The sequence below is a fragment of the Malaclemys terrapin genome, chromosome 4, assembly GCF_027887155.1.
Source record: "Malaclemys terrapin pileata isolate rMalTer1 chromosome 4, rMalTer1.hap1, whole genome shotgun sequence".
NCBI classification, from domain to species: Eukaryota; Metazoa; Chordata; order Testudines; family Emydidae; genus Malaclemys; species Malaclemys terrapin.
The window spans coordinates 120,607,805-120,621,374 of NC_071508.1; the positions used below are offsets into that span (position 1 = coordinate 120,607,805).

Genomic DNA, 13,570 nt, shown 5'->3' on the forward strand with positions numbered 1-13,570 from the left:
GCTTTCAAGGCATGACTTACTTCCCTTTTTTATATTAGATCTATTTTTCCACTAGCATTAGTGCTCATAATTTTTTTAGTCGGTTTAGTTCTCATGATTGACAGCCAGAGAAACTGAAGTCCTCTACCAACAGAACAAGTATATCAGTGTGCCTTCCCTCACAAATGTAACTCAATCCTCATCTGAAGGAATGCAAAGATGATTTTGTTTCATGTTTTATCATTGGGTGACCTCTCAACTGAGTCTCTCTACAAGAGTGCCACTTGTGTTGGTGGTGTCTTTATGTGGCTACCTGCCCACAAGGAAGTGGACTGATCCCCACAGTTCACTTCGCATAGGCCACTGGAAGGCTATCAGATGGGCTGATTCTCTTCTGACCTGAGCTGTATTTGACTAGTGACCTAGAGGTGGAAGTCCCTTTTTTGAGATGTGCAATGGTGAGCATTGCACATCTGCCTTTAAATATGTTAATGGCAGTCAGCCTATCTAGGACTGTAATTAATACACACTTATTTGTACATTGTTATACAAAAACAAACCCTATCTTGGTAAATGTCTTAAATGGGAATATGTGGGGAATTCCTGAAGCCTAGATAGATGAGGATTTCTCCTGATCTCTGAATCCTCTTTTCTTCTAAATTTTAAGGCACTTAAACAAAAACTTAATTAAAATGTGACAAATTTTTAAATCAATCAGATGGGTGTTCTGTATGCAAATGTGTGTTTACTGCAACTAAATGTGTAGATTTGGAAACTCTACATGCAGATGGATAGTTAAGTTGCTTGCATACTCACATTCCAGATTGACACCTTCAGTTGCAGTAATAATATGTCATAGAATCATAGAAATTTTTACTCATGAGGGCATTCTGCACCAAAAAAATTAAAAATTCTGCACACAGTATCTTAAAACTCTGCAAATTCTATTTGTCAAATAAATGTGGAAGCTCCAGAATTGCAGTGGGGAGCACAGGCCACTGGCTGCACAGAGGTGGGAGATAAGACTCAGCGGTGAGCTGCATCCAACCTTGTCACAGCACAAGGAGTGGGCCTGCCCCAGAAACACCCCAGGGCCCTTCCCCTCCATGCCAGGTGCACTAGGTGTGGGCAGGCAGGATCCAAGTGTGGAGGGACTTAGTGGGGGGGATCCAGGTGTGGGTTGAGAGGGTTCTTTTGGGGGCAATCTGGGTATGGATGGCTCAGTGGGGGATCCGGGTGCACAGGGGCTCGTTGGAGGGTTCTGGGTGCAACAGTAATGGGACTCTGCAGGGGGGTCCAGGTGAAGGTAGTTGAGGATTCAGGGGGGCGCATCTGGGTGTGGGGGGATAGTGCCTGGAAGAGTGTGTCAGTGTGGGGGGTCCAGATGCTGGGGAAGTGGGGCTCAGTGGGGTGGGGATCCAGGTGCGGGTGGCTCGTTGGGGTGGTCCAGTTGCAGGGGGAATGGGACTCACCAGGAGGGGTTCTAGGTGTGAGGGGGAGGGCATGAGGGGGTCTGAATGCAAAGGGGTTGGGCGGATGGGGGGAGCAGCTCCCTGTACAGTGATTCCTCCTCCTGCAGCTGAGGAGCAATGGGTACAGGAAGCATGGGGGAGGGGAGAGTTTGCAGAGCTTCCTACAGCCAGGGGAGAAATCTGGGGGTGGGTCTGTCACAGCCCTGGATGCTGTGCAGGGGAAGAGGAAGTCCCATCCTCCTCAGCCTAGCCAGGACTAGCAGCTGAGCCCAGTGCACGGTAGAAGTCACAAGCCAGGTCTTCTCCGATCCTGCCTGCTGCCCCACAGTGATTTACCTAACTGCTGGCTGCCCTGGGCACCCGAAACATACTTCTGGGAAGGGATACATGACCGCTCGTGGCTTCCCTTTGCTTCCCCATCAGAAAGTCATTTTTCTGTGGAGAAGCAAAGAAATCTGCAGGGGACATAAATTCTGCTCATGCACAGTGGGGCAGAATTCTATCAGGAGTAAGAAATATAGGACTGGAAGGGTTTTCAGTAGGTCATTATTTCAATACCTGCACTGAAACAGGATTAAGTATTGTCTAGACCATCGTGACAGGTGTTTGTCTAACCTGTTTTTAAAAACTTCTAATGACTGAGATTTTACAACCTGCCTAGGTAAATTGTTCAATGATTAATTAACTACCCTTACAGTTGGAAATTTTTTCGTAATATCTAAATCTCCCTTGCTGCAATTAAAACCCATTACTTCTTGTCCTATCTTCAGTGGTCAAAGAGAATAGTTTATCACCCTTCTCTTTATAACAGCCTTTTACGTACTTGAATACTATTATGTCCCCTTTCAGTCTTCTCTCTCTAGAAGAAACAAACCCAGTTTTTTCAGTCTTTCCTCATAGGTCATGTTTTCTAGACTTTTGATGATTTTTTTGTTCTCCTGTGGACTTTCTCCAATTTGTCCACATCTTTCCTGAAGTTTGGTATCCAGAACTGGACACAATACTCTAGTGGAGGCCTTTTCAGTGCTGAGTAGAATGGAAGAATTATTTGTGTCTTGCTTACAATACTCCTGCTAGTACATTCCAGAATGATGTTTGCTTTTTTTGCAACAGCATTACATTGTTGACTCATATTTAGTTTGTGATCCACATCCACGCATGCAAACATTTTTTAAACAGCATCTCTCTTGAAAACTTAGCACTTTTTCAAAAGCTGAAGTGAATCATCACTTTCAGCTCAGAAGACGCTTAGTCTAATGAATCTTACTAGACACATCCACAGGGAGTAAGTACAATTATCAGTGTTAGAAAGCTAACGTAATATGACATTAATATTTCTTATAGAAAGTAAGACTTGAGTTAAAATGTGCAGCTTTATGGATTTGCAGGGCTTTTTTTTAAAGGAGAAGACAGCATTGACACTAAAGCCAAAGCATGATGAAGTTTTAAGATCCTCATTTCATTTTGTGTTAAGGATTGTTGCTTAAAATTGTAAAACTCTGAGCTCTCACCTCTCCAACGTGCAAAGATGATAAATCTCATAACCATTAAGTTCACATAGCTAGTCTGTGTAACCATGTGAAGTAAAAATCTTAAATGAACTAAACTGTACCATAGAATCTTTATGGATAGTAATTCCATGCTCTAATAATAAGAATATAGCAGTAGGGATATATTACAAACCACCTGACCAGGATGGTGATAGTGACTATGAAATGCTCAGGGAGATGAGAGGTTAAAAACATATTTAAAAACTTCAGTAAGGGGGATTTCAACTATCCCCATATTGACTGGGTACATAGCATCTCAGGACGGGATGAAGAGATAACCTTTCTTGACACTTTAAGAGACTGCTTCTTGGAGCAGCTAATTCTGGAACCCAGAAGAGGAGAGGCAATTCTTGATTTAGTTCTAAGTGGAGCACAGGATCTGGTCCAAGAGGTGAATATAGCTGGACCGCTTGGTAATAGTGACCACAATACGATTAAATTTAATATCCCTGTGGTGGGGAAAACACCACAGCAGCCCAACACTGTAGCATTTAATTTCAGAATGGGGGACGACACAAAAATGAGGAAATTAGTTAAACTGAAATTAAAAGGTACAGTGCCAAAAGTGAAATCCCTGCAAGCTGCATGGAAACTTTTTAAAGATACCATAATAGAGGCTCAACTTAAATGTATACCCCAAATTAAAAAACATAGTAAGAGAACCAAAAAAGTGGCACCGTGGCTAAACAACAAAGTAAAAGAAGTAATGAGAGACAAAAAGGCATCCTTTAAAAAGTGAAAGTTAAATCCTAGTGAGGAAAATAGAACAGAGCATAAACTCTGGCAAATGGAATGTAAAAATATAATTAGGAAGGCCAAAAAAGAATTTGAAGAACAGCTAGCCAAAGACTCAAATAGTAATAGCAACAAAAATCAGAAGCAGGAAGCCTGCTAAACAACCAGTGGGGCCACAGGATGATCAAGATGCTAAAGGAACATGCAAAGATAAGGCCAGTGCAGAGAAATTAAATAAATTATTTGCATCAGTCTTCATAGCTGAGGATGTGAGAGAGATTCCCAAACCTGATCCATTTTTTTAGGTGACAAATCTGAGGAACTGTACTAGATTGAGATGTCATTAGAGGAGGTTTTGGAACAAATTGATAAACTAAAAAAGTGTTTCTCAAATGCGGCCACCATGGCCGCATGCAGCCACCAGGGGCTTTTCTTGCAGCCACAGTCTCCTGGGGCGCAGAGCAGTACCTCCCCCCAGGGCCATCAGAAGGGGTTGGGCCCTCCCCCCATCTGGAGCCACAAACACCAGATAAGCATGCAGCCTGAGTTTCCCACCTTCCCAGGGGTGGTGAGGCTCGGATTTCGGGCTTCAGCGTGGGATGACGGGTGCCAGGCTCCAGTCATGAGACTTTGAGCCCTGACCCCAGCCCCCAGCCACATGGCAGCAGGTGCCAGTTCTGGGCTTCACCCCACCATTGTCCCTGGCCCCCGCAGCCTCCTCCAGTCTTGGGCTCTGACTGTGCAGTGGCAGGCTTTAAAAAACAATGAGATGCATGGATCTGAAGTGGGTTTTTTACCCATGAAAGGTTATGCCCAAATAAATAAAACCGGACTCCTCGTTTTCGTGGATACAGACCAACACAGCTACCCCTCTGATTTCAGAGTAAGATGCAAGAAACCATATAGGAGACCGTATTCCTTAGCTGTATATAAGGAAAGATTCTTTCTAATTTTCAGTACCTAGAGGTGGATTTATGTCCTAAAGCAGGAGGCTTTATATCCCTTTCAAAATTTATTTTTAAATAAAGATTTACTATTGTAATTCTAACTATTCTTATCCATATACGTGTCCAACCTTACTTAATCCTGTTACGTTTTTGGCCTCAATATCATCTTGGGGCAATATCACAGGCAAATCATACAAGAAAATGTTTACTTTTCAGTTTTAGGTTTGCTACTTCTCACTTTTATTGAATGTTTCCTTGTTTTGTATTATGAAAGGAGGTAATTAGAGACGTATCTACCTTTTCTATACCCTTAATTAATTTGTATCTCTCTTATCATGTTTGCTCTTAATCACCCCCTCCACCAAAAGTCTTGTTATAATGGGATTATTAAATTTTGAAGCCTCTGCTTCATCGTGTGTCATTTTGGATATCTGTGATTATAGACTTAATGTTTGAAGTGTACAGAATAACTAACAGCTGTTCACTGCTGGCATCCAGCACTTAGAAAAATGATTTTTTGGAAATTGGTACCTGAGTAATATTATATCAGGTTTCATGATAGCACAGGTAGTAACACTGCAAAGTCACCTATCAGTTCTGTAAATAAACAGAGGACTTCAGTCTCCATTGTGGAGAACCGAATATCTTTCACTAGCATTAAATTCACTTTAAAATGCAGTTCAGGTCAGAAAAATGTCTTTGTAAAAAAAATCAGAACTTCCCCCCCTGAATCAATCTTTTCCCTCTGTATATTCAGTCTTGACTGTTTATTTTTCTTACCATAATACATCTATATTTAGTAGTACTGAAGAGTCAACAGAGCTGTAGAGATTGAGATGCATTCTCTTCTGGATCCTTAAACTTGTTTGCCAAGTTTCAGATGCAGAATCTTTTTACTAATGATGATGTGCAAACCGGACCCTCTGTTGCTTTTTACAGATTCCAGAATGGTTGACTATGAAGTGTCAAACTTTAGAAGAGCCAATTTTCACTCGTAAACTGAACAAATTTGAACAAATCTGGTCCTTAAGACATATGCCTATGCTTAAATTCCATTGACTTCCAGACTACTCACAGTGCATAAAATTAAGCATGTACATAAGTCTTTGCAGGATCAAGCTCTTTCCATAAGTAAAGAGACTATAAACATGAAACCCCGCAATGTCACTTTCACTTCTAGATTAGACACTTTGTTTTTTTAAAAAAAAAGTATATTTTAAAAACCAAACATTATAGACAACCCTAGTAATTTCATAATTTTTACATTCATAGTACAGTATATCTCCTGGCAACACAGTACACCAGTAGATTTTGCTCATCTAACTCAAAGTCCATTTAATGTTTCAATAGAGTTATATGTAACTGTGTTTGCTATTTTAGAATAGTAATTGGTGATTATTACATTCTGAGAACCCAAAGTGTTTATTATATAAGGTATTAATGTTTTTCTTCAAACATGATAATGTCTCAAATGTTCTTCTGATAGGCATTGTTCGAATACATTTTTCACCATGAAAATGACGTTAAGAATGTAAGTAATCTATACAAAATACATTTTTACTTGTACTAAGTCTTATTCTGTCATGTCTGTCAGGTTTCAGCTGAACTAAGGCTTCTAGTGTTATTTTAGTTCTTAGGATAGAAAAATTGCAGCTTTAAGAAAATTCTTGTTCCAAGCATGAAAAAGTCACCAATACTAAAATGTTAATGCCTTTATTTTCCAAAGTCAAAATAGCATATACCCGCACTACCTCGAGCAGAGCTAGGGCACTAAAAATAACAGTGTAGCTAGGGTAGCACAAGTGGCAGCTCAGGCAAGCTGCCCTAACTATGTACCTGCCCGAACCCCCTGGGTATGTACTTAGGCAGCTAGCCCAAGCAGCACTGTCCATGCGACCCCAGCTACACTGCTATTTTTAGTGCATGAACTCAAGCTAGTGTGGGTATATCGACATGAGCTGGATATCACACCTCTTCTTTCAAGCGTAGATGCAGACTAAGAGTGAGGGAGAATTGTTTGGGATGGTATATGGGATAATACTATAATTAGTAATAATGGATTGAACTTAAAATCAGGTAAATTACTGGCAGAGCTACCATGGGTAAGTCTGTGTGTGCTGGGAATCACACCTTTAGCTCCAAGTGTAGACATAACCACAGTTTTATACTATATTGAACAGTCACAGTTAAGTTTGTGTACCTGTTGTTTAACTCTTCAAAAGTTATGTAAGCCAGTCTTGCAAGTTTTTTCTTACCAGCCCACACAGGTGAAGTGTGTTTTGTTGGATGAGTAAGATATAAAAATTATTATAACATACAGAGTATTTCTGGCACATTCATCACCATGGTATCTGGTAGGCTGTGGTTGGAGTTAAAAAAAGAAAAAGAAAAAGTTCAGATCAATTTTACATGGCTCATTAAGCATTTATTGGCTTTTCTGCAACACCTAAAGATGCATTGAGCAAGGGGTGCATTCAGGGGGCTGAAGATTAATTAAATTCCCAAGTTGCTTCTTCCATGGTGCCATTTTGATGGTTTTCAACAAGTGAAGCAATAATTACCAGAAAACAAATGGTTTGTGTTGACATAGAGCAGAATTGTTTTCAGATGAAATGCTATGAATTTTTAATCTGGCACTAAATTATGTCACTCATATGCTGTCTGCCAGTTTGATTGCACTGGCCTCTCTTGATATGATGGAATTTCAGTATACCAGCATCCAAAATACAACCAATCAATGAGTGTCAGAAAGAAACAGAATGTGTAACATGTTAATTGCTACTAATTTACTTTGACATCAAGGAAGTGGGATTTTTATGATGCCAACAATGATGGAAATACATATGGTTTACCAAAAGGAACCCTAGTCCACCAGTGAGGGGGCTTACGTGGTATGAAATCACTTAGACATGCTAACATGAAATTAATATTAAATGAAAGTGAAAATATATCATTAAACTATTTCAGTGATATTAACAGCAGGATCTCCAGGGCTGGACTGGCAAGTTCATAGAGCCCAGGCAATATGTAACATTTCAGAAATCTTGTGACGTAGTATTTTGGAGTTCCTGTAGGGGATCCACAGACATTTCAGTTTTGACTCAGAGAGATATCAGTAACTGGTTGTATCTTTACTTTCTAAGCTCTCATAGGAACTACTTTTGTGGCTCAGTTTACAGTATTGGTTGTACTTATGGTACTATATTTTAAACATCTAAATTTTAATTGTTTAATATTCAGCTCCCTAGCTTCCTTTCATTTGCTCCTCTTCTTTTTCTCCTATTTGCAGTGTTTCTTCTCATGCACTTCCATTTCTACTCCCTTCTCCTCTTTACCCTCATTCCTCCATATTTAGTTTCTCCTTTTCCCAACAGTCTCTTCTTCCTTCTCAGACCCCCTTAACAAGTCCTCCCATTACTTCATCTCAGTAAAAAAAAAAAAAAAAAAAAAAACCACCACACACACACACTAAAAACAAAGAACAAAAAAAAACCCCACACACACACACGAACAAAAAAACCCAACTCTTTCCTTCAAATCAATTAAATTTACCCCTTACTCACCTGTTCATCCCAGTCACTTCACTCATTCACCCACCCACCTCTCCCTGAGTCAGGCACTCTTGGTCACTTGGTCATTCAGTAATGAAGGGCTGGGTTATCCTTGCAGCCTAAGATGACTCTTTTGGAAAGGGATGAGGTGTGGAGACTAGTGGTCCCAAGACCTAAGAAGCTGCCCTCTGGGTGGAAGAAGAAGAGTACCAGAAGGCTTGAAGAGCCACTGTCCAGGCAAGTTTCCTGCACCAGTGGACACAGAAGAGCAGTTCCCATAGTTGGCTATACACTCAAGTCAGAGAAAACTACACTCCTGACCTGTCCATGAATGTGGGAAGGTACAGAACAGACTAGCTCTGCATCTTGTCCACAATTGGCTGTGGAACTAATTCTGAGGCTGTGGGTGGAGTCCAAGAGTCAATTCACAGGTTGCGATATATGCTTCCTAATGTGATTTCATAGATTGTCAAAGGCCAGAAGGGAACACTGGGATCATCTAGTCCATCTCCTCTATAAAACACAGGACATAGAACTGCCTCAAAATAATTCCTAGAGCTTATTTTTTGGAAAAAAAATCCAATCTTGATTTTAAAATGGCCAATGATGGAGAGTCCACCACAACCCTTACTAAATTGTTCCAATGGTTAATTACTCTGTTATAAATTTACACCATATTTCCAATATGAATCTGTCTAGCTTCAAGATCCAGCCATTGGATCATGTTATTCTGCTAGCCCATTATCAAATACGTGTTCTCCATGTAGGTACTTACAGACTATAATCAAGTCACCCATTAACCTTCTGTTTGTTAATCTAAATGATTGAACTCTGTGTGTCTGTTACTAGAAGGCTTTTTTTCTAGTTCTGTAATCAATCTTGTAGCTTTTCTCTGAACCCCCTCCAGTTTAATCAACATTCTTGAATTGTGGACATGAGAACTGGACATAGTATTCCAGCAACTGTTACATCTTTGCCAAATACAGAGTTAAAAATAGCATCTCTACTTGAGATTCCCCTGTTTATGCATCAAAGAATCACATAAGCCCCTTTTGGCCACAGTGTCGCACTGGGAATTCATATTCAGCTGATTATCCACCATAATCCCGCAATTTTTTTTTGGAGTCATTGCTTCCCAGGATAGGGTCCCCTGTTGTGTAAGCAGAGTTTTACTCACTGTTGAGGCACCCCATCTGGTTGGGTCTGGGGATCAGCTCTCATCCAGTCTCGCACCTTCTTCTGTTGCTCACTTGCCCTGGGGCCTTTCTTGCTCTCTGGGACTCAGGGTACTCTCTCTTCGTGACTCAGCCTCCATCTAGGACACTATATCGTTTTCTCTTTCCAAGGTATCAAAGTCCCTCTGGACAGTCTGTCCAGATGCTGTCACAGGCAGTCCTCCATGCCAATTCCAAGTCCATGCCACTTTCCCAGTGGTTGGTAGGGGAACCCAGGCCTGCCCACTACCCAGAGACCCTATAATCAGCAGCCAAGCTCTACACAATCTCTGCCTTCGCAGCTCTTTCCCTGAGTTTCTTCCTACTCTGCATTCCACAGGCTTTCTTCCTGCAACTCCTCTGGGTGAACCCTTCCTGAAGGGCTAGGATACCAGGGCTTTTGCTCCTTCCTGGATCTCCTCCAGCCCAGCTCTCTGTGTCCAGAGAATGAGTGTGGACTCCCTCCCTACTGCCCCTTTTTGCTGCAAACTTCCTGGTTTTATACAAGCTCAGCCTGCCCCTACACAGCTGGGTTTCATCATCAATTAGCCTTTATCAGTCCCTGGCTCTCCCCAAGGTGCAGCCTGTATGGTTAATTGGCCCCTTCTTAGGCACCTTAACCCCATCAGTGCTGGTGTGGCATGAACACCCCCATCACAGTGCCGACCATTATTTGTTCCTACATGTAAACATTTAGCCATATGAAAAAGCATATTGTTTGCTTGTGCCCAGTTTACATGCAATCCAGATTACTCTGTATTAGTGTATCATTTTCCACTCCCCTAATGTGTGTGTCATCTGCAGACTTTATCCGTCATGATTTTATGTTTTCTTCCAGATCATTAATAATGATGTTAAATAGTATAGGGCCAAGAACTGATCCTTGCTGGCCCTCACTAAAAACACATTTTCAAAGATGACATCCTGCTTACAACTACACTGAGATTTATTGTTTAGACATCTTTTAAGCCATTTACTTTGTCATGTTAATTACGTATCTTTTTAATTTTTTTTAATCAAAATGTCATGTGGTACCAAGTCAGATCCCTTACAGAAGTCTAAGTATATTACATCAACACTATTACCTTTACCAGCCAAACTTGTAATTGCATCCAAAGAAAGATATTAAATATTTACAAATAAGATGGAAAAATATTAGTAGAGAAAGGGGATCTTTGTCTCATTTTGCCCATCTTGAGGGACTTGCACTGTTGTCTTCTGCAATATAATTAATAAACAAGCCTTAAGTCTTTTTTTCACCTCCATTTAGTTCTCAACCACTCCTTTAAGTACTCCTGAGTTCCTTGTCAATTTGTATTAAAGAATACCATTGTACAGTTGTATGCAGATTTGATTAAACACACACAATATAAAGTATTTTATCTATATTAATAGCAAATACAGCAAAAATCTACCAGTTTTTGAGATAGGAGTGGAGGAAATCACAGTATTTCTTTAATACAGTATTTAATACTTTTTTCAAAAATGTATCCAGTATCCCTTTATTTCACTTAAGTGAAAATAAATACCTATTCTCAGAGGAAATGATTCCTCCATTATTGCTGTTCACTCTTGTTTCCTTTTGGGATCATTCATCAATAACTGACTCTTTTTAGACACTGAACTATTCTTGATTTTCATTTTGTGGACTAAACAGTGTGGGCTAAATGTCAGTGAAAATGGGACAATTTAAAAGCCTTGCTCAGAAATTGTTCATCTTCTGCTGAGCTCATTTCAACCAAAGAGTGGAATACCAGAGTCTGACATGCTTGAAAGTTTAGTGATGCTCTCATTACAATTTTTCTTAAGGAACAGCAGCAAACATATTGTATACTGATTAATAATCCCAGCCCATAGTATTGCCTTGGTAAGTGCCAACCCCCAGCAAAGCACACTCCATGGGTGGAGGAAAGCACACTATGTTCTGTTTTTATAACTGCATTTTTAAAAATTTAAGGCAAAGAACATTAACATCCACTGTAGTTGCTATGCTTGTCACCAAAATACACTCAGGACGTTTCTCTTCACATGCATTGATTGCATTTTGGCCTTTTCTCATTGTAATACCTATTTCAAATACATTGTGAGCAGGCATGTAATTTGACATCTTATGTACCCCAATAAACAAATACAAATTAAGGGAGGTTTTAAATCTGTGCTTCCCCCTTTCCCCTCCCCCCCCCTCCCAGTTAGTGGCTTCAGTTAGTGAACTTCAAGTTTTTTTGAACAACTAGATCCATGCATAGCACCACTGAGACTAAAGATTTCAGGATTTGATGGGTAAGATTTGATCAATATGTTTCCTTAGTTTTCTGGAGGATTACACAAAGCAAGTCTCTCTTTCTCAGAATTGAATATGCTGGGACAGGTCCTCAACTTGAGTGAAGCATTGTAGCTTTGTTCAAGTCAATGCAGCTATGACAATTTTACACCAGCTGAAGATCTGGCCTGCTGTCTTTAAAGCAGTCCTAATTGTGCTAGCTGCAGGAGCAAGCAACTGGGAATCAAAACCCAGAAACACTTGCCACTTGGTCAACTTCATATTGGCATTTCAGATATACAGCTATCAGTTGTTTCTGTATTGCATACACAAGAACTTTACTAGTTTACTGAAAAAATACAACAAAACAAAAAACAACACACATACAAAACAAAACACATACCTAAGAAACAGTTCTCTACCAGCCCTTGGTTTAGCTACTGTAATAGGAGTCTTCCATTTCTGATTTCTGTGGTTCTATGAAATAGTTATGAAGAAATCAAGTCAATTCTGAGCTTCATGGCCACGTATGTCTATTTTCATAATATAATGGAGATATCCCATCTCCCAGAACTGGAAGGGACCTTGAAAGGTCATCAAGTCCAGCCCCCTGCCTTCACTAGCAGGACCAAGTACTGATTTTGCCCCAGATCCCTAAATGGCCCCCTCAAGGATTGAACTCACAACCCTGGGTTTAGCAGGCCAATGCTCAAACCACTGAGCTATCCCTCCCCCCCGTTTTGTTAATATTTTGTTTAAAAGCTTTTTAGACTATTTCTGGTGAAACTGCTATAATGGAAGTGTAGCTTTTACTCTGACATCTTATGCTATGATGGAAAATGGAATTTCAAACAATTCTGCAGCTTGTATGTTTTATAGCCTTTCAATACAGTATAGACTATGATTCTTTCAGCACAATATGCCATGACCTGAAATCAGAAATTAAAAAAAAAAAAAAAAAGATAAACTAGAGCGTCTTTCTGATTTTTAATCTGTGGAAATATGACCCTTCTAATGGTCCCTGTTCAAGCAAAGTGTGTTGAATAGCATACCTATCTTTCAAACATCGCTGATTGTGGAGGATTAGGAGGGAGAAAAGCCTTCCTATTTTTTTCCCCATACTCATTTGAAAGTGCACTGTACTCAAGTGATCCAAGTGGAAAAGGCCTGATATCACCAAAACCAAGATAATTTGTACACTATCTCAAGCAGAACTACCTCGGCACTTTAAAAAAAAAAAAAAAAAAAAAGTTTAAGAAAAAGTCGCTTTTAGTAAATTTCCCCCATGGATGATGGGAAAACGTGAAAAATGTGTATGCTTAGACTTATGGATACCTTACATAGTCTCTACAATCTCATTAAATGTGTTCCCTAGTTCCTCTTTTGCATTATGTATAACTGTTAAAAAGCATGTATGATTACATCCTGCTGTAATCCTTTCAAACATTTTATGATTCAATCTTCATAGAAATAAAGTAATAATCCTTCCGTAGTCTATATGTAAAAAACAATATCTGTATGTACCAAAGCATCTTATTCAATATTTTTACATTTTGCTGTTCTTTACAGCTTGTATTTTTCTTCAGTATTCTTTGTTGAAACCTGGAAATGCCAGTTTTAAGGTGTGGGTGTGTGTCTGTGTATTTTTTAAAGGCTTTAGATTTGGCAGCACTTGCCACAGAGCATGCACAGTACAAGGACTGGTGGTGGAAAGTCCAAATTGGGAAATGCTACTATAGGTAAGCCATTTTTCTATTCTTTAGTGATTGATTGTGATCTGAGGAACATGAACTTTAGTTTCTTATAATTGTACAGTATTTCCTAAGCTTCAAGGTCGAATTGTATAGTACTAAGAGGTGTTC

The 13,570-nt window shown here is 39.8% G+C and overlaps 1 protein-coding gene across 1 annotated transcript in view; it reads left to right on the forward strand.

The window, feature by feature from the left end:
• Nucleotides 1–13,570, forward strand: part of TTC8 (tetratricopeptide repeat domain 8) — a 67,966-nt gene that overhangs the window by 36,636 nt on the left and 17,760 nt on the right. Inside the window, exons 7-8 of the mRNA XM_054028233.1 lie at nt 6,170–6,214; nt 13,362–13,447. Of these exons, the coding sequence (XP_053884208.1) occupies nt 6,170–6,214; nt 13,362–13,447 (131 nt within the window). The remainder of the gene's footprint in view (nt 1–6,169; nt 6,215–13,361; nt 13,448–13,570) is intronic.